Source organism: Vulpes vulpes, chromosome 12, assembly GCF_048418805.1.
Source record: "Vulpes vulpes isolate BD-2025 chromosome 12, VulVul3, whole genome shotgun sequence".
NCBI lineage: Eukaryota > Metazoa > Chordata > Mammalia > Carnivora > Canidae > Vulpes > Vulpes vulpes.
The window spans coordinates 33,921,646-33,944,467 of NC_132791.1; the positions used below are offsets into that span (position 1 = coordinate 33,921,646).

The 22,822-nt window shown below is 39.6% G+C and overlaps 1 protein-coding gene across 1 annotated transcript; it reads left to right on the forward strand.

Moving 5' to 3' along the window:
- Positions 1–384: 384 nt before the first annotated feature.
- Positions 385–921, forward strand: LOC112921945 (interferon alpha-2-like; the record flags this gene model as incomplete). Its single annotated transcript, XM_026001313.1, has 1 exon — positions 385–921. A coding segment is annotated over one exon (537 nt), but the record flags the coding sequence as incomplete, so codon positions are not given.
- Positions 922–22,822: the final 21,901 nt, after the last annotated feature.

Genomic DNA, 22,822 nt, shown 5'->3' on the forward strand with positions numbered 1-22,822 from the left:
TTTGTCTAGGCTTTTCTTCCCAAGAACAATCTGGGAGGTGTGAAAAATATGAAAAATTATGTTATAATATTGGGTAAATACTGCATTAGCACATGTGGTTGGAGTCCCCCACTAGGTGCTCATGTCAATAAATGTACATTTTTAAATTGACTTTGTAAAAAAAAATTGAAATTGAAAGAAAAGGGCAAAAATAGAAAAACCCCCAAAATGGAAGTTTCTATGGTCAATATTTAAAAGGCATTCATCACTCAAAGTTCTCAGAACATGCTGAGACTTCTTCAGGCAGTCTTGCATAATCTCCTCTGACTTCTGTTTTTTTTAGTATAAGTGTTGCCAAAATGAGCACTCCCCTCTGGCTTCTGAACTGCCTCCTCATTCTCTGTGCTTCTGGCCCTGGTGATGTTGAGCTCCAGCCCTGCCTGCTCTCTGGACTGCAACCTGCATTTCGGCCATGGCAATCCAGAACCCTTCACACTTTTGAGTCAAATGGGGAGAATCTCCATTCTATCCTGTCTGAAGGATATGACTGACTTCAGCTTTCCTTGGATGCTTGCCGATGGGAACAAATTTGAGAAGACAGAAGCCACAGCGGTCATGCATGAGATGCTCCAGCAGATCTTCAACCTTTTCAGCAAAAGTGGCTCTCTTCTGGCTTGGGATGAGACCCTTCTAGACAAATTCCTCACTGGACTTTATCAGCAGCTGGATGACCTGCAGGCATGTTTGGGGGAGGAAAAGAACATGGAACAGTTACCCCTGGAAAGTGAGAACTCCATACGGGCTGTGAAGAGATACTTCCATGGAATCAGTCTCTATCTTAAAGAGAAAGAATACAGCCACTGTGCCTGGGAGGTTGTAAGGGTGGAAACCAAAAAGTGCTTGTTCTTCATTAACAAGATTACAGAGAAACTCAGGAAATAAAAAAGATGTCGAGCCTGAAAACTCATCTGGTCGACTAAATGGCTATTCTCTAGGACTCAAAGTGCAATTTTATCTCTATCTTTATACCAGAAGAAAAATAAATAATAGCAAATGTATGAGATTATTATAAAGTTATGTTAAATGTTGTAAGTTGTTTAGAATAGAAAAATGCACAATTCATTTACAATAGCTTTAAATCTTTTGTACTTTTTATTTGCATAAGTTATTTGAAACATTTGTGCTGTTCATACTACTTAAGTATTTATTGTTCACAAACCACTTGTTTAGCATTATGTTTTGAATACAACTACTGATCGTTTTTAAGTTACGGGAAATAAAAGCAATTATTAAAAAAAAATTTGCTCACACACACTTTCTGAATAAAAAACTAACCCAAAGCCTGAAATCTCACAAAATAAACCTACAGAAGGTTCCTGAATGAAAGGTAATAGAGAACCCAACATGGCTAGTGGAAAAACCAATGCTAACATTCATATGGAATTGCAAGTGACTTCAAATTGCCAAAACAATCCTGAAAAATAAGAACAAGTTGGAAGGCTCAAATTCCTGATTTCAAAACATACTACAAACTACAGTTATCAAAACTTGGGATATTGGCATAAGAGTAGACATATAGACCAATAGAATAGAATTGAGAACCCAGAAACAATCCTATGTATCTACAGTTACTTGATTTTTGACAAGGGTCTTGAAACAGTTTAATGAGGAAAGAATAGTATCTTCAAAAAATGGTCCTGGGAAAACTGGATATTCACACTGCAAAAGAAGGAATTTGGAGCCCAACCTCACACCATACAGGAAAAAAAAAAATCCAAAATAGATCAAAGGCCTAAATATAAGAGCTAAATCTAAATCTAAAAAACCCTTAGAGAAAAACAGAGATAAATCTTAAATGACATTAGATTTCCCAATGATTTCTTAGGTAAAACACTAAAAGTGTAAGTAAGAAAAAAATAGATAAATTGAACTTCATCAAAATTAAAACTTTTGAGCCCAGATGTCCATTGACATATAAATGGATAAGGAAGATATATATATATATAAAATATCTATCTATCTATAATGGACTAATACTCAGTTATCACACATGCATAAGAAGCACAACAGCTGCAGAAAAGAGAAGCACAGGAAAAGAGAGAAGCTGAGGTAGAAGAGGCAGGCAGGATCAGCAGGGGTTGAACAAGGGGAAAGGTGAAGTAGGAACAAAATGCATATGAGAAACAACAGCTGCAGAAAGGAGAAGCGCAGGAAAAGGGAGAAGCTGAGGCAGAAGAGGCAACACGATCAGCAGGGACTGAACAAGGGGGAAGTTGAGGTGGGGACAGAATCAGCAAAAGGACAAACACTGCAGAAAGGAGAAGCATAGGCAATGAGGAGAAGCAGAATAGCTCAATCAGCAGATGCTACATATGGAGAAGGAGAAGCATGGGTAGAGCTTCTGTAGCGATAATATACAAATGACCAATAAAGATGTGAAAAGATGCTGACATCACTAATCACTAGCGAAATGCAAATCAAACCACAACGAAATAATACCTCACATCCATTAGGATGGCTACTGTTTTTTTAAAAAGGAAAGAAAAAGAAAATAAACAAGTGTTGGTAAAGATGTGGAGAAACTGGGCCGCTCGTGTACTGTTAGTGGTATCAGAATGGTAGAACTGCTATGAAAAACAGTATGGTGGCTCCTTCAAAAACTAAACAAAGAACTGTCATCTCTGAGCATATATTCAAAAGAATTGAAAGCAGAATCTTGAAGAGATGTTTGTATATCATTGTTCACAGCAGTGCTATTCACAATAGCCACGAGGTAGAAGCAATCCAAATTTCAATCAATGGATAAATGAAGAAACAAAATACACACACACATACATATGTGTATATATATATAATATACTAATATACTAATATACTAATACTATATAATATACTAATACTAATATACTAATACTATATAGTATACTAATATACTAATATATATATATATTAGTATTCAACATTATAAAACAAGGAAATCCTGTCATATGCTACAACATACATGAATCTTGAAGACACTATGTTAAGTGAAATAAGACAGTCACAATACTACAAATACTAGAAGATTTTATTTATATCAGATATTTAAGTAGTCAAATTAATAGAAACAGAAAACAGAATGATGGCTGCCAGGGGTTATGGGGAGAGAGAAAGGGTAGGCATTAGTTAATGAGCACAGAATTTCAGTTTTGTATGATGAAAAAGATCTGGGATTGGTTTTCCAAAAATGTGAATTTAACACTACTGAACCATATAGTTAAAAATGGTTAAGATGGTAAATTTTATGTTGTGGTTTTTTTATGATTAAAAAAGATAAATAAATAAATAAATAAATAGAAAAACTTGGTTTCCAGCTCTGTGTGTAAGCAGCTTGAAAGTCTCCATTCTGTCCTGATAACAAATAAAAAGCTGAAAAAACTAATCAACAACAACTCTTGCTTCTGCACAGAAGGAAGAACACGGGACAAATTGCTGCCCTGGTGAGTGAAGGGAAAGACAGATGAATAGAGAGCCTAATGGTTTATCAGAGTAGAGGGTCGTGAGAAGAAAACATTGCAGGCACCAGTGCCAGGATAGGAAAGCCTGAACTACAATGATGAAATGCCAGAAGCCTGTGTAGACAGCATCTATGCCCACAAATCTGACAACATAAATGAAATAGACTAATCATTTGAAAGATACAAGTTGCCAAAACTGAAAAAGAAACAGACAATCTGTATAGGCCTGTATCTACTTGAAAACTGAATTAATAGGGACATCTGGGTGGCTCAGTCGGTCAAGTGTCTGACTCGATTTTGGAACAGGCCATGATCTCAAGGTCATGAGATTGAGACCCCATCAGGCTCCACACTCAGTGTGGAGCGTGCTTGGATTCTCTCTCATTCTTCCTCTGCACCTCTCCTCTCTGCTCATGCTCTCTCTCTCTCTCCCTCTGGAAAAAAAAAAAAATTCCTAGCTTATGCATTAGTAAGAAAAGGAAATAATAGTCTTACTCATTGGGGCGGAAGATGGAAATAACTAAAATCGGAATAAAAGTGAAAGGAGGTGGAAGAGGTCAGAGGAGGAGGAGACCTCAGTGTCTGGTTCCAGGCCTCCGCGGGATAGCTACTAAATCATTCTGAACACCTGCGAACTCAACCAGAAAGCCGTGAAGAGAGTAGCTTCAACTCGACAAATAGAGAAGGGACCACCTTCTGCAGCTGAGAGGCCCAGAGAAGTGAGTCTGAGGCCATAACCGGGAAGATAAACCAGGCGGGAGGGAGCCTCCATCAGCGGCTACCAGGAGGCCACATGCACCGCACAGTCTGGGGCTCGGGGCTCAAACGGGGTCACGGGCCTGAGACAGCCCCTCGGGCTGGGTGAGCACGGAGCGCGAAGACAGACCGGGAGACAGCAGGGACTGACTGCTCTTCCCTGAGGGCACTGAGGGGCCCTGGGCCTGCGCTCGGGGCTGGAGACTGGGAGGCTGCCCTTCTCACCAGCGTCCCCTAAAGCTGCTGCCCCGAAAGCCTTCGGGGAACAAAGGGCCCCCAGAGCAGCCCGGCCCGGGCAAGGGCGGGGCAATTGCACCCAGGGTACAGAAGACACTGAGAATGCGTGCAACAGGCCCTGCCCCCAGAAGATCAGCGAAGACATCCAGCCAAGACCAAGTCTCCGTAACACTGAGAACTGCAAACCGCTAGCACTAGGGGAATACAGCATACAGAATTAATGGGGGTGGGGGTGGGGGTGGGGGTGGGGGTGGGGGGACCCCTTGTGATTCTTTAGTCTTTCCATTTTAATTTTTTTCTCTTTCCGTTTTTAACCTATTTCTTATTTTATCACTCTTTAAAAAAACAAAAAGATTTATTTTCTTACATGAGAGACACAGAGCAAGAGACATAGGCAGAGGGAGAAGCAGGCTCCTTGCAGGGAGCCTGATGCAGGACTCAATCCCAGGATCCCGGGATCACGACCTGAGCCAAAGGCTCGACCACTGAACCACACAGGCATCCCAATCACTCTTCTTTTAAAAACCTTTTTAAAATTTTCATCTTTACAGTTAAATTCTATCTTTTCGATGTATTTGATTTTTGTAAATAAATGTTTTTCCTTCCTTACAATTTTGAGATGTAGTTTCTTCTAACAAACTGACCAAAATACATTGAGGATATAGTGTGTTGTTCTGTTCTGTTCATCTTTCTCTTTATATTCCTTTTCTTTTTGTCATTTTTTAAAAAAGATTTTATTTTTATTTATTCATGAGAGACACAGAGCAAGAGCAAGAGAGAGAGGAGAGAGGGAGAGAGAGAGGCAGAGGGAGAAGCAGGCTCCATGCAGGGAGCCCGACGTGGGACTCGATCCCCAGTCTCCAGGACCACACTTCGGGCCACAGGCAGCTTTAAACCACTGCACCACTGAAGCTGCCCTCCCTCTTTTTGTCATTTAATTTGCATTTTTTAGTTACATTCTATCCTTTCATTGTATTTATTTCTTTTCATGAATATAAGTTTTTCTTTCATTACAATTTTGGGATATAGTTTTCTAACAAATGGACCAAAATACACATAAGATCTGGTGTATTGCTCTATTCTGTTCACCTGTCTGATTATATTCTCTATTTTATTTATTGGGTTTTTGTTGTTGTTGTTGTTTTGGGTCTATTGTGATTTGTTTAGTGTATATTTCTATGGGTTTGTTGTTGCCATTTTAGTGTTTTGTTCCCTTGTGCACCTATTCTTCTCTGAGCAGAATGACAAGATTGAAAAACTCACCTCAAAAAAAGAGAAAAAGAGGCAGTGCTGATAGCCAGGGACCTAATCAGTATGGGCATAAGTAAGATGTCAGAACTAGAGTTCAGAATGACAATTATAAAGATACTAGAGGGGCTGGAAAAAAGCATAGAAGACACTAGAGAATCCCTGCTGAAGAAATAAAAGAACCAAAATCTAATCAAGTTGAAATCAAAAAGGTTATTAATGAGATGCAGTAAAAAGTGGAAGTTCTAACTGCTAGGAGAAATGAGGCAGAAGAGAGAATTAGTGACATAGAAGGTAAAAGGATGGAAATAAAGAAGCTGAGGAATAAACAACTACTGGATCATGAAGGGAGAATTTGAGGGATAAGTAATACAATAAAATGAAACAATATTTTAAAAAATTGGAATCCCAGAAGAAGAGGATGGAGAGAGGGGCAGAAGGTATATTGGTGCCGATTATAGTGGAGAACTTCACTAATCTGGAGAAGGAAACAGGCATCCAAGTCCAGGAGGCACAGGCTACATCCCTCAAAATCAATAAAAATAGAACCACACCCCAACATATCATATGACATTTACAAATCTCAGAGACAAAGAGAAAATCCTGAAAGTAGCATGGGACAAGAAGTCTGTAACCTACAAGGGTAGAAACATCAGACTGGCAGCAGACCTATCCACAGAGACCTGGCAGGCCAGAAAGGACTGTCATGATATATTCAGGGTGCTAAAAGAGAAAAATATGCAGACAAGAATACTTTATTGAGCTATGATCTCATTCAAAATAGGAGAGATTGAATAAAAAAGCAAGACTCATCAATCTGCTATCCACTAGAGACTCGTTTTAGACCCCAAACACCTCCAGATTGAAAGTGAGGGACTGGAAAACCATTTAGCACGCTAATGGACATCAAAATAAAGCTGGGTGGTGATCCTTATTTGAGACTAATTAGATTTTTTTAAAATTTTATTTATTTGTTCATGAGAGACACACACAGGGAGAGAGAGAGGCAGAGACACAGGCAGAGGGAGAAGCAGGCTCCATGCAGGGAGCCCGACGTGGGACTTGATCCCGGGTCTCCAAGGTCATGGCCTGGGCTGAAGGCAGGTGCTAAACCACTGAGCCACCCGGGCTGCCCAAGACTAATTAGATTTTAAACCAAAGACTGTAATAAGAGATGAGGAAGGACACTATATTATAATTAAAGGGTCTATCCAACAAGAAGATCTAACAATTGTAAACATTTATGCCCCTAACATCGGAGTACCCAGTTATATAAGCCAATTAATAACAAAGCTAAGAAACACATTGATAATAATACAATAATAGCAGGGGACTTTAACACCTCATTCACTCCAATGGACAGATCATCTAAGCAGAAGATCAACAAGGAAACAAGGGCTTTGAATGCACACTGAACCAGATGGACTTCACAGCTATATTTAGAACACTCCATCCTAAACAACAGAATACACCTTCTCAAGTACACATGGAACATTTTCCAGAATAGATCACATACTGGGTCAAAAATCAGGTCTCACTTGGTACCAAAAGATTGGGATCATTCCCTGAATATGTTCAGACCACAATACTTTGAAAGTGGAACTCAATCACAAGAGGAAATTTGGAAAGAACTCAAATACATGGAGGCTAAAGAGCATTCTACCAAAAAATGAATAGGTCAACCAGGAAATTAAAAAAGTTTTTAAAATTCATAGAAACAAATGAAAATGAAACCACAACTGTTCAAAACCTTTGGGATGCAGCAAAGGTGGTCTTAAGAGGGAAGTATATAGCAATACAAGCCTTTCTCAAGAAGCAAGAAAGATTTCAAATACACAACCAAAACTTATACCTAAAGGAGCTGGAGAAAGAATAGCAAATAAAGCCTAAACCCAGCAGGAGAATGAATAAATATTAGAGCAGAAATTAATCAAATAGAAATCAAAAGAACAGTAGAACAGATCAACAAAAACTTTTTTAAAGCTAGTTTTTTGAAAGAATTAATAACATTGGTAAACCCTTGGCCAAAAAGAAAAGAGAGGGGACCTGAATAAAATAAAATCACGAATGAAAGAGGAGTGATCACAATCTACACTGAAGAAATACAATTTTAAGAACATTATGAGCAATGATATGCCAACAAAGTAGGCAATCTGGAAGAAAAGGATGCATTCCTAGAAATGTATAAATTATCAAAACTGAAACAGGGAGAAAATTTGAACAGACCCATACCCAGCAAGGAAGTTGAAGCAGTAATCAAAAACCTCCCGACAAACAAGAGTCTAGGGTCAGATAGCTTCCCAGGGGAATCCTACCAAACATTTAAAGAAGAATTAATACCTATTCTTCTGAAGCTCTTGCAAAAAACAGAAAGCAAGGGAAAACTTCCAAAATCTTTCTGAAGCCAGCATTACCTTGATACCAAAGACACACAAAGACCCCACCAAAAAGGAGAATTACAGACCAATACCCCTGATGAACATGGATGCCAAAATTCTCACCAAGATTCTAGCCAAAAGCATCAACAGTACATTAAAAGGATTATTTACCACAATCAAGTGGGATTTACTCCTGGGCTGTAAAGGTGGTTCAACATCTACAAATCAATAAATGAAATACATTATATTATTTTAAAAAAAAGAACAAGAACCATATGATCCTCTCAATAGATGCAGAAAAAGCATTTGACAAAGTACAGCATCCTCTCTTGATTAAAACTCTTCACAGTGTAGGGATAAAGGAAACACCTTGATATCACAAAAGCCATATATGAAAATCCCACAGTGAATATCATTCACAATGGGGAAAAACTAAGAGCTTTCTTAAGGTCAGGAACATGACAGGGATGCCCACTATCACCACTGCTAGTCAATATAGTACTAAAAGTCCTAACCTCAGCAATCAGACAACAAAAAGAAATAAGAGGCATCCAAACTGGCAAAAAGAAGTCAAATTCTCACTCTTTGCAGATGAAATGATACTCTATATGGAATACCCAAAAGACTCCATTTTAAAATTGCTAGAACTCATACAGAAATTCAGCAAAGTGGTAGGATATAAAACCAATGCATAGAAGTCAGTTGCATTTCTGTACACTAATAATGAGATAGAAGAAGGAGAAGTTAAGGGGTCAGTCCCATAAGATACCTAGAAATAAACCTAACCAAAGAGGCAAAAGATCTGTGCTCAGAAAACTATAGAGCCCTCATGAAAGAAATTGAAGAAAACACACACACACAAAATGTAAATACATTCCTTGCTCATGGATTAGAAGAACAAATATTGTTAAAATATCTCTGCTACCAAGAGCAATCTATACATTCAATGCAATCCCTATCAAAATGCCAATCATCTTATTTCACAGAACTGGAACAAATAATCATAAAATTTGTTTGGAACCAGAAAAGACCCCAAATAACCAAAGGAATGCAGAAAAAGAAAACCAAAGCTGGGGGCATCACAACTCCAGATTTCAAGCTCTATTACAAAGCTGTAATCATCTAGTACCAATCATGGTACTAGAACAAAAACAAGACATATAGATCAATGGAACAGAAAAGAGAACCCAGATATGGACTGTCAACTCTATGACAACTCATCTTTGGCAAAGCATGAAAGAATATTCAATGAAAAAAGGGGCTTCAACAAATGGTGCTGGGAAAATTGGACAGCCAATTTTCCAACCAGGATATTTCCTCACATCATACACAAAAATAGACTCAATATGATGGAAGACCTAATGTGAGACAGGAATCCATCAAAATCTTAGAGGAGAACACAGGCAGCAACCTCTTTGACCCTGGCTGCAGGAATGTCTTGCTAGACACATCTCCAAAGGTGGGGGAAACAAAGGCAAAAATGAACTATTGGGACTTTATCAAAGGACAGAGTTGACAGAACTAAAAGGCAACCTACAAAATGGGAGAAGATATTTGCAAATGAAAAAAAAATATTTTTTTTTCTTTACCACTTGAGCCTTTGACTTCATCAAAGGACAGAGTTGACAGAACTAAAAGGCAACCTACAAAATGGGAGAAGATATTTGCAAATGAAAAAAAATATATTTTTTTTTCTTTACCACTTGAGCCAAAGCCAAGAGTCGGATGTCTGACCAACTGTGCCACTCAGGGCCCCCCATAGTGGGTTTTTAATAAGTAATTTTGGGCTAATAGGTTCTGGGAAACTTCAGTGAATCTGGAGAGCCCGCAGGCCACTGCCGGAGCGTGTCCAGCCCCTACGAGAGGCAGAGAGGCACTGGCTCCACAGAAGCGAGCTGCGGAGGTTGCATGAGGAGGGAGGTTTGGACGGAGGCGGACAGCAAGCCAACCGTAAGGCTAGAGGGTGAAAATGGGCCTTAGGAATAACAGGAATCCGCCTCCCCCGGGACTTGGCCCGTCTCCCTGCGCATTAATGGAAACTAATGTGTCAGTGAATCAGATAAAGGGCTGGTATCCAAAATCTAACTTATCAAACTCAACACCCAAAGAATGAATAATCCAATCACGAAATGGGCAGAAGATGTGAACAAACCTTTCTCCAAAGAAGACATACAAATGGCCAATAGACACAGGAAAAAATGCTCCACATCACTTGGCATCAGGGAAATACAAATCTAAACCACAATGAGATACCACCTCACTTCAGTCAAAACGGCTAGAATTAACAGGTCAGGAAACAACGGATATTGATGAGCATGTGGAGAAAGGGGAACCCTTTTACACTGTTAGTAGGAATGCAAACTGGTACAGCCATTTTGGAAAACAGTTTGGAGGTTCCTCAAAAAGTTGAAAATAGAGCTACCCTACAACCCAGCAATTGCACTATTGGGTATTTACCCCAAAGATACAAATGTAGTGATTCAAATGGGCACCTGCAGTTCGATGTTTATAGCAGCAATGTCTATGATAGCCAAACTATGAAAAGAGCTCAGATGTCCAACGACATATGAGTAGATAAAGAAGATGTGGTATATATACATATATATAATGGAATACTATTCAGCCATCAAAAATTGAAATCTTGCTTCTTGCAATGACATAGATGCTAAGTAAAATAAGTCAGAGAAAGACAAATATCATATGATCTCAGTCATATGTGCAATTTAAGAAACAAAACAGAGGATCATGGGGAGAGAGGAAAAAATAAAACAAGACAAAATCAGAGAGGGAGACAAACCATAGGAGACTCTTGATCATAGGAAACAAACTGAGGGTTGCTGATGGGAAGGGGGCAGGGGATGGGAAAACTGGGTGATGGGCATTAAATAGGGCATGTGATATAATGAGCACTGCAATGTTATAAGACTGATGAATCACATAACCCTACCTCTAAAAGCAATAATATAAGTTAATTAATTCAACTTAAATTGAATTTTTTAAAAATTAAAACTTTGTGCATTAAAGGACACATTCAAGAAAGTGGAAAGGCAATCTACAGAACAGAAGAAAATTTTGCAAATCATATATCTAATAAGGATTTTGTATGGGGAATATATAAAGAACTTATAACTCAATAATAAAAAGTAAAAAAACTAAATAAAAACGGGACAAAGGAATGAATAGAAATTTTTTTCAAAGAAGATACACAAAGGTTCAACAATAATATGAAACGATGTTCAGTATCATTAGTCATTAGGGAAATGCAAATCAAAACCACAATGACGTATCACTTCATACTAAGATGGTTGTAATCAAATAATGGAAACTAATGTGTCAGTGAATGTGTAGACACTGGAACCCTTACACATTGTTGGTGGGAATGTAAAATGTTTCAAGGTCTGTGGAAAATAGTTTGGTGGTTCTTCAAACAATTTACCATATGGTCCAGTAATTTCACTTCTAGGTATACACCACACCAAAAGAATTGAAAATGGATATTTAAAAAAATACTTGTACTCATATGTTCTCAACAGCACGATTTATGATAGCAAAAAGTAGATGGATGTATGGATAAACTGTTGTGTATTCATGCCATGGAATACTGTTTGGCCATAAAAAGGAACAAAGTACTAATACATGCCACAATAGGAATGAACCTTGAAAACATGCAAAGTAATAAAAACCACACACAAAAGATCACTAATTGTATGATTCCATTTATATGAAGTATCTAGAATAGATAGATTCATAGAGACAGAAAGCAGATTATAGTTGCCAGGGGCTGAGAAGAAAGAGGGAGTGAGGAGTGACAACTACTTAATGTGTATGAAGTTTCCATTGGGGGTGATGAAAGAGTTCTGGGGGTGCTTGGGTAGCTCAGTCTGTTAAGCGTCCAACTCCTGATTTCAGCTCAGGTCCTGATATCAGGGTTATGAGATTGAGCCCTGTATTGGGCTCCACACTGGGCATGGACCTGTGTAAGAGTCACTCTCTCACTCTCCCTCTGCCCCTCTCCCCTCTCTAAAAAAAAAAAAAAAAAAAAAAAGTTCTGATTGTGGTGATGGTTGCACAACAGGATGAATGTAATAAATACCACTGAATTGTATGCTTTAAGATGGTTAGTTGATATAAATGACCTTTTCTTCGTCTAATCATTTCCCATGTGCATGTCTTCCCCAAAGACTATAAGTTCCTTAAGGACAAGGGAATACTAAATCCTTTAACTCAACTCAGCTAGTCCAGAACTTTGAACAGAGGAATATTTACATGATTGCTGAGTAATTGGTCCTTTAGAATAGTGATCAAGACTTCCTCTTTCGTAGTGTCTTACCCTGCTTGCAGGGAGGTCCAGGGAGTTCCTAAAGATGGTTAATAACAGTGAAAAGTAAACCCATATATATAGTAGTTGTGTTGACATAGTAGTCAGAGTTTTCATGAATGCTGCATTATTTTGAATTTTCTCTAGTGTGCTAGTCTTCTCTTTTCCTTTGCACATGGTTCTCTTGCAGAGGAACCTTTCTTACCAATTCCTAAGCAATTCCTTAGCAATTCCTGGTTTACTACAGTTGCCTAAGCCTTCTGGGGCTTAATTTTCATAGTTGTATTATGGAGTTCATAATAATACCTACCGCAGAGATTTATGAGATTAAATGAGTAATGGGTGCAAAATGCCAGCATGAATCACTCAGAAATGAGATATTTGTTACTATCGTTTTCATTAATTGTGCACACAGTAGTTACTCACTAAATAATTACTTCTGAGTTTCTTATGGTGATTATTTACAGAAATTCGGATGCCTCTTGACCTTTGGTTAATGTCTCTACATTTCAGGAGCTGAGGAGAATGAACTGGTTAAAAATACAGAAAAGCTGGCAGGGAACTTACCTCAAACGCAAAGACTTCGAGGGATAAAGGGTGTCAAAAGTCTTGCATAGGGATGCCTGGGTGGCTCAGCAGTTGAGCGCCTGCCTTTGGCCCAGCATATGATCCTTGAGTCCCAGGATCAAGTATAATAAAACCAAGAAAAGTCTATTGAATTCATCAGTCAGGTCTTTGGTGATCAGAAGGAGGGTAATGTCAGTAATAACTTAGTAGTAGACTAAGACCTGTTCATGAGTGAGAAAAATGAAGGCAGTATTGAAGAAGTTATTTTGTCATCGATAAATATAGGAAAAATATCTAACAAAGAGCCTCATGGAAATGTCTCATATTATGGGCTTTTACCATTCTCTCCTTGCCCTAACTTATGGTAGCTTCTTTCATGTAACACTTACCAGGCATTATCTTGTACTGTTAATAAATATTTTATTTTCAAAAATTTTTTTTTTATTTTCAAAATCTACTAACAGGAAGAAAATTATTCAAGTGTAAGTATTCTTGGTCTCTTCTTTACCCCTTGTAAGGTGATGACCTGAGTATGTCTTTTGACTACAGAGACAGGTAAGAGAGATATGAGGATGAATAGCTGTCATGGTAAGTGTGACTTTAAAGGGGATTTCTTAAGTTTTTTTATACTTATAAAATACATGAATTTATTGTCACTGTTAAATTTTCAAACAATTCATATAACTTAAAAGCCCACCCTTTACCTCTTGACCCTACCCCAGCCTCACACACTGCTAATAATTTAGTGTGTATCTTTCTAGACATTGTTCTATTACTTAGGAAATCTATACATACAGAAATATTTCGTGTATATTACATATTATTATTCCATATATATCAATCTCTAATTTGTTTTTTTATTTAATAGATTTTAGAGATTTTTCTTAGTACATACAAATACATTTTTAAATTATGTATTAAAGTAAAAATTCAATTCATTCCTTTTTTATGTATATAGAGAAAAAATTTATTAGGTAACAGAAAAATAAATAAATTCTACAAAACAAAAAAGATAGCATTCTATGTAATAATTAGCACCCAAAAAAGAATAGAATGGGAAATTACACCTCTCAGGAATACCATTTGACAATAATAATAAAGATCTGGTTTAGTAATCACAAACTCTTTTAGTGCTTGTTTGGGAAACTCTTGAGCTCTCCTTCAATTCTGAGTGGTGCCCTTACTGGGTAGAACCTTCTTGGCTACAGAGATTTCCCATTCTTTTTTATTATTATTTAAATTTAATTAATTAACATATAGTGTATTATTCAGAAGTAGAGTTTAGTGATTCATCAGTTGCATATAACACCCAGTGCTCATTACATCAAGTGCCCTCCTTAATGCCCATCACTCAATTACTCCAGTCCTCCCACCCCCAGCAACACTCAGTTTGTTTCTCAGAGTTAAGAATTTCTTGTTGTTTGTCTCCCTCTCTGTTTTCATCTTATTTTATTTTTCCTTCCCTTCTCCTATGGTCCTCTGTTTTGTTTCTTAATTTCCACATTTGTCTGGAAAACAGTATGGAGTTTCCTCAAAAAGTTAAAAATTGAGCGACCCTATGATCCAGCAACCGCATTATTAGGTATTTACCCAACGGATACAAACATAGTGATCAGTAGAGGCACCTGCACCCCAGTGTTTAGAGCAGCTATGTCCACAATAGCCAAAATATGGAAAGAGCCCAGGTGTCCATTGACAGATTAATGGGATATATATATATATATGAATGTTATTCATAACATTATTCATATGAATGTTATTCATATGAAAGTCATATATATATATATATGGATGTTATTCAACCATCAAAAAAAAGAAACCATTTGCAATCAGAGTTTTCTTCCCATTCCACACATCGAATAGATCATGCCACCCTTCTGGCTTGCCAAGTGTCTGTAGACAGATCTGCTCCTTCCATCTTGGTGTTCATTACATCAAGCCTGTTTCCCATCTCAGTTATTGTAGTTTTCATTTCTGACTGATTTTTTTAACTCTTTTATCTCTGTGATAAGGGTCTCTCTGAGGTCTTCAATCCCAGCAAGTATCCTTAGGATCGTTGCTTTAAATTTTCCATCAGGCGTGTTATTTCAATCTGTCTCAGGTATCTGGCCGTGACTTGATCTTGTTCTTTCATTTGGGACAAATTCCTCCATCCTGACATTTTGTCTAAGTCTCTGCCTTCTTCTGGGCACTAGATAGAAAAGTCTGTTTGTTTCCCACTATGGAGAGAAGTGGCCTTATGAAGAAGAGGGTCTGTGGTGCCCGGTGTGTGGCCCTGGTGTGTGTGCTGCATGCGCTCTGCTGCTCTGGTTTGGCTGCTCTGTCCTTCAGGCTGGTTACCTGCAGGGGCTCTTCTGGCTGGCTGGGGACAGTATTTGGTCCCTGACCTGAATGTGATGAGTCTGGACTAGGTGTGCTCTGCTCTGCCTGTAGAAGTGCGACCTGACACTCCTTGCACTAGAACTGCAGCCCTGCAGAACTCTGGTCAGGGGACGTGGTCAGTGCCGCGGCTTGAGCTGCTCTTCAGGGCCAGGGGCCTGTCCCCACTGGATTGAGGCAAGCTTGCCGGGAGCTCAAGGGAGTGGGACTTGGCGCCAGCAGGTTAGGCCACCCGTGTCCTCGCTGTGCTGCTTCCCACCCCGGGCGTCTCTGTGTTGATGCTGCCGGGCAGGGGAGGAGACTGGCACCGGCCACCTCCTTTGTCCCCCAAGAGCAGGCTCCGGGAAGGCCGCTGCCTCTCAGGAACGCACTGTAAGAAAGACAAATCATCTCCCCCAGGTGTCCCAGGCCTTTTCCAGATCGCTGTATCCACGGCTCGTTGGCCGGCCTCCCCACCAGGAGAGATGCAGTGCCCTGCAGGTCCTAGCCCGGCCCACCCTGCAGGCTTCTCAAACTCCAGGCTTTAGGGCCGTGACCTGGGCAGGGGCCTGCGCTGGTCTTCTGGGGGACAGTGTCACTGCAAGGGCACCAAGTCAAGCTTGACCTCGAAAGACAGTCTCACCAGAGTGCAGGGAAGTGGGTTTGGTGGAAGCAAGTGAGGCCCTCTGTGCTGGCCCAGTGCTGCCTTCTGCTGGTGCATCTGTATTTCTGCTGAGGGACCGGGTGAGAAACGGGGCCCGCGGGCTCCTGTGGGCTCAGAGAGGCCTCCTCGGGAATACTCTTTCTCTGCAACTCCTCCAGGAAGGGCAAATCATCTCCTGGCCGGGCGTGTGCTACAGGCACTTTTCAGTTGGTTGTCCCCACGCCTTCTGCTCCTTGCCCCTGGAGGGGAGGGGGGTGTTTGCCTGCCTTCTCTCCAGGGGCAGGGCAGCACCCCCAGTGCTCTAGGCCAGCCAAACCAGCCCATCTCTTTTTCCCAGCAAATGGCTTTGGGGAAATGGTCTCCTTGTGGGTTCCCCTATGTGCTCCTCTGCCTCTGTCTTTCTGTCTCTCTGTCTCTCTGTCTTGCTTCCACCACCATGGTTCCCCCCCACACCCCGCCCTGCAGCAGTCCTGACCCCTTTCTACCCCAAACCGAGTCTCTGCCCCTCCTACCCTCCTCCATAGAGGCTTCTCTCCCTTTTAGTTTTGAAGTCTGTTCTGTTAACCTTAAGGCGGATTTCTGAGGTATTTAGGATGATTTGATAGTTATCTTGTGTTCCAAGGACAAGACCAGCCTAGCCTAGGATCCTCCTACTGGGCTGCCATCTTAGCTTCCCCCCCCCCAAATTCAATTCATTCCTAATCCATACTTGAGCAAAATTTTTAGATGGAACGTGACAAACTGTCTGTAAAATGTATCAAGAAGAAATCATTTATAAGAAAATCTGAGAAGGGGGAAATATGCAGATGAGCTTGATTTATCAAATATCAAGTGATCCTCTAAGGCTATAGAAATTGAAACCAAGCGATGTTATTATAAGAATAGACAAAATTGATCAAGAAAACAGATTAGAGGTTGAGGATAAGACAATTGAATTTAGTGGACCTTTGCATATAATAGAAGTGGCATTTCAAACAAGTGGGAAAAGTGGGTGTCAGGGGCAATTAGCTAAGCCATTTGAAAAATGGCAATTTTGTCACATTCTTACAGGTTCTCCTTGCTGCTTCCCACCTAAGTATATAATCAAAAGTGGGGACGGAGAGACAAATATAAGCTAGATAGAGTCGTGTGACACAACTCTAAACAATAGAAAATTTGGGAGAAGTCTGCTGGGCAATTCTAGAAAGAATTTCAGCTCTTATTACTCTTTCTGCTAGGGATGCTCTTGTAAGGGTTTGATACTTGGAGCTAGTGTACTGGTCCTGTGACTATGAGCAAGACACCAAGAGAGTCACAGAGATGCCACTCAAGCACACTCACAGCTTTGAACTGCTGATCTAACCCTGCAACCATCACCCTGTAGACTTTAAATTGAGATAAGCACCCACCTTCATTATTTTAGCCTATAATAACGGAGTTATCTGTTAATTTACAACAAAAAAGCATTTTTAATCAATACAATAATATTGATCAGATTTAAGCTCTTTCTTTTTTTTTTAATTTTTTTTTAAAATTTTTTATTATTATTTATTTATGATAGTGAGAGAGAGAGAGAGAGAGAGAGAGAGGCAGAGACACAGGCAGAGGGAGAAGCAGGCTCCATGCACCGGGAGCCTGATGTGGGATTCGATCCCGGGTCTCCAGGATCGCGCCCTGGGCCAAAGGCAGGCGCCAAACCGCTGCGCCACCCAGGGATCCCCTAAGCTCTTTCTTTAAGCCTTGGTAGACTAAGGTATATCTTTTTAATAGATGCAGGGGTTCTGGGGCTCCTATTAAGATTAGTGGTTGGTTTTTCTCCTTGTTGCATACTGATGTAGTAAATTACGTGAACAGGTTTTCTTATTTTGAACTATCATTAATGTCCTGGATAAACTCCAGTTGTTTATTTATTATATCTCTGGTCTGATTTACTAATATTTAACATGATGTTTTTACCTTCATGTTTATAAGTAAGAACATCACATGATTTTTCTCTTCTGATTTTGTTATCTAGGCCATAACAGCCTTATCAAATTGAATTGATTAGCTCTCCATCTTTTCCCTTGCCCTCTTACAACAGGAACTAAATATGACTTACTGAATAGTTTCATGATATGGTTTCCCACTTTGCTATTTCTTCAAGCCACTTGACTGAACACTTGTATTGTTTTTTTTAAAAAACTTTCAATGATAGACGGCTATTTCTTTTGGATGTGATATCATGTTGAAAAGACTCTAAGAAGTAGCAAGAAGATCCTCATGCAGTGGGGCTAAACTTGTCTGAAACAATATTTTAGTTTTATCAAAATGAATTGTATTATATTTTGAATTTTACTTTTCTTCCTTTGTTCACCTTGCTGAGCAATATGCCCATAGATTTAACAGAGGCTTGAATTCTTGTCAAGACAGTTAATTACATGAACATAGCAAATAGTGAGTGCTGAGATAACCTCTTGCAGCTTGACAGCAGGAAGCTCATCAAAGCACATATTCCTAGTACAGTACTTATTCAATAAATAATACTTAAGTTCCTACCATGGACTGGAAACTGTGCTAATGACTGGGGTTACAAAGCTGAAAATCAAAAAGTCTAATCTTCTGGAAGAAACAGAAAAAATAAACCATCAATTACAGAACAGAATAAGTGTTCTAGTGGAAATACTGTATTTGCACAGAGCCATAGGCATGGGGGGGTGGGTTGTAAAAAGGAGAGAGAGAATCGAATAATTGGTACTTTGAGACTGATAAATGGATATGGAAAAACATTGAAAGAATTGGACAACGGGAGAAGGGCCAGAGACATGCTGGGATTCAGAAGCAAGAGCTAGCCAAAGAATTGGCAAAATTGGACATTTTATAAACATAAGTTAGAGCTAGGAACAAAATCAAGTCTCCCTCCTTACAAGGGGTCTAGAAGTGAGAGATGGGAAACATACATTTGAACTTGAATGTCCCTGCTACAACTTTGAGACCAGAATGTTGTTAAATTTCTTAACAACAGGAAAAGAGACCTCCCTGTGCCCAGTTTCCTTATCTGTAAAATGAAGATAATCATACTACGACCTCCTAAAACTGGGGTGAGGATTAAATGCTTTAGTTTATATAACCTGGTCAGAATGAAACCTGGCGCTTAGTAACTGCTCTTTCCATGTCAGCTCTTCTATTTGAATCTGGTTAGAAGATTATCCCCTAAGGTTCCAGGTTTGTGGGCAGGAAGAAGAAAGAGGCAGTTCTGAGAGAGCTGTCCAGGAGAATGTATAGTTTCAGCCCAACCACTGCATGAGGAATAGCCATACACGAGGATGACTGCGCCAAGTGTATCTCAGCAAACATTCCTATGGGGCACCCACACCAGCTGTCTACAAGCACACACCTCTCCCCATTGCCTTCCCCCACTGTGGTTCTCCCTTGTATTCACAATCTAAAAGTTTCCACCACAGGAATCCTCTGCTCTGTGAAGCCTACAGGCACTGAACTAAGCCAAGCCACCCCCCCCCAGGGTGGGGGGGGAGGGCGGGGGGAGAAAAGGAAATCCCAGCCTCCTTTTACTTTTACCTTTTTTTTTTTAATTTAAATTCAATTTGCCAACATATAGGATAGCAACCAGTGCTCATCCCATCAAGTCTCCTCCTCAGTGCCCACATCACCCAGCTACCCCATCCCCCCACCCACCTCCCCTTCCACAACCCTTTGTTTCCCAGAGTTAAGAGTCTCTTGTGGTTAGTCTCCTTCTCTAATTTTTCCCACTCAGTTCCCCCCTTTCCCTTATAATATTGTTCATTTTTTCTTATATTCCCCGTATGAGTGAAACCATATGATGATTGTCCTTCTCTGATTGAGTTATTTCACTCCGCATAATACCCAGCTTCCTTTTCCAATTCAATTTGACAACTTGCATTTTAGTTTCCTTTTCGCTTGTTGCGTCAGACTCATTATTATTTTTTGCATTCCCCGGTTCATTACACAATGGCTGCTGATGAAATAAAACTAAATTTAGCTCTAAGTTTTAATTACGTAAAGAATTTTGCTTTGGGCTGTTTCACTCTGTCACTGAAAGAGTGTCTAGGAATCCCAGAAATTGCTTCAGAGACTGGAAACTCACCGGGAGCCCAGACCATAAGACACTCCCACATGTTAGCTGAGCTGAGAGACGGAGAGCTTAGGCTTACTCAGCTGCTGTTGTGAATGTGTTGCCTAATTAATTCTCTTTTCAACTGCTGGCAGGCCTGGAACCATCCATCCCTGAGTGGTCATGAAAATTAAAGAAGTCAGGCTCAGAGCATTGCCTGATATCTGAAGGGAAATGTAAATCCAGGCTTGATGCAGACTGGCAAGCAATAAGCAGCAGTGGGAGTCCTGGCTACAAATAGAAGAGAGGCTGGGTAGGCAGCCCCTGTGTTTGTCCCTGGGCCACCAGCATGTGGATAGGAGCATCATGAGTGTGGCAGGGGGCACACAGTGTAGAACCCTCTGGTTGCATGTGCATATCGGAGCAGGGGTACAGTTAGCAAGAGCGAGGGATGACCTTCAGGAAAGTGGCCTTGGCCCAGCTGGATCCCAGGTGACCAGGAAGGAAACTGAGGAATGAGTCTAGTCAAAGGCCTATGGTAAGACATCCAGGATGTGAGAAAGGAAAAGGAAAGAGAAAGAGTCTGAAACCAGGTGCACTTAGATCTTAGCTACATGTTCTGTCTCCTTATACCAGGTTGGTGGCCCAAAGGTGATTCTCCCTCTCAGCAGCTGCTGGCTTGGGGTCACAGGGAAACTCCACCCCTGGCCTTGGGTGCTGAGTGAGGGCAAGAAGAAGGCAGCAGGTGACAGATTTTCCCCTACCCCAAAGCAGGCTTTTGCCTTGTGGTTCCAAGTTTCACAGGAACTCTTCCGGTTCCTGAGTAAAATGTCTCCAGTGAAATGAAAACTTTTGGTGAGATTACCATGCATTTTATTGTTGTAGAGACTATTCTTTTTGGACCAAGTTCTTCTTTTCCTGTGTCCTCATTACCTCCTCTCCTCCTTCTTTTCAATGGACTTCTCTCCAAGTGGAAGTTCACGCTAGAGTTGCTTGCTACCCAAGATCAGGAAAAAAAATCACAGTTGTTATACTGTGATGGGAAAAGAAGAACCAATAAAGAAAAAAGATTAATGTTATTATAAACCCATAATATTTATCTTCAATTAGCCACCTAAATGAGTTCTTGTAAATATTATCAACAGCAGCTGTTTTTGTCTCAAGACCCACTGATACTCTTAAAAATTATCGAGATCCTCCTCCCCAGAGAGATTGTATTGAGTTATATTTGTTGATATTTACCACCTTAGAAATGAAAACAGAAAGTTTTAAATATTCATTCTTTTAAACATAGCAAAGGCCTACTACATCTTAACATAAAATATTTTTATGAAAATAACTGTTTTCCAAAGCAAAAACAAAAAAAATAAAATATTTTAAAGTTTTGCACATCTCTTTAATGTCTGGCTTAATAGTGGAAAAATAGGTTCTCAAATGTGCTCTGAATTCAATCTGCTGTGATATGTTGTCTGTTTCAAGTCTTTGAATGGAAATCCAGTTCCACACAGGTAAGGGATTGGAAAATGGAAAACCTTGACGACCACTAAAAAGAGTGTCTAGGAATCCCAGAGGTGCTCAGACTATAGTCTGAGAACCACTCATATTCATCTTCATCCCACAAGGTTGAAAGGATACTTACTGCCCACAGTGAGTTTGAATTACTACTGTTCCAATTCTGCTTATTTTCATTATAGTTTCAAAAACCAAGCAATTTGGGAAAATGCTACACTCTTATGGCTGATATTGTTCAGAATTATCAGCTAAAAGTTTTAGGTAAAGAATAAGTGTTCGTTCACAGTTTTGATTCTTGTTTACTATCTTCTTTCATTGTGAAATGTAACAATCATTAACAAAAAATGCAAAAAGTTAAGTAAAAATGTTAATGAATAATTAAAGTAAATAGTCCTATAGCCACCAACCAATAAAAATAATCAAATTTTGCAACATTCTAGAAGTCTCACCACCATTACCATCCAATGTGCCCCTCTTGGATATAACTCCAACTCTGTACTAAAGGTAACTGCTATCCTGAATTTTATGGTAATCGCAGCTTCACTTTTCTTTATAATTCTACCTTGAATCAGTCTATTTTTGCCTATTTTTAAAAAATATTTATTTATTTATTTGAGAGAGAGAGACTTGGGGGGAGGGTTGCAGAGGGAGAGGGAGAGAGAGAATCTCAAGCAGACTCCCCACTAAGCATGGAGCCCAAAGGGGGCTCAATCTCACAACCCCTGAGATCATGACCTGAACTAAAATCGAGAGTCTGACGGTTAATGAACTGAGCCACCCAAGTTCCCCTTGCCTGTTTTTAAGCTTATATAAAGGGAATGAATATGTATCCTTTTGTGTTTAATTTCTTTCATTCACCATTATATTTGAGAGATTTAGCCTTGTTTATACATATAATTGTGGTTCTTCATTTTTGCTGTTATTTATGATCCTTTTTTATTCATGGACTACAATATATTTATCCATATGACTTTTAAGGGATATTTCAGATGTTTCTAGTTTGGTACTGTTATGTATAGTGCTGTAAGGGATATTCTTCTGCATGTATTCTGATGCGTATCTGTATGATTTTTTTCTCCAGGGTAATTCCTGAAAGTAGACTTACTGAGTCACAGGCCACATATATTTTCAGCTTTGCTAGATAATGCCATAATGTTTTCCAACGTAGCTGCACAAATTTACACATTCAATGGCAGTGGATGAGAGTCTTTGTTGATTTATATCATTATCACACTTAATACTTCCAGTCCTTTAATATTT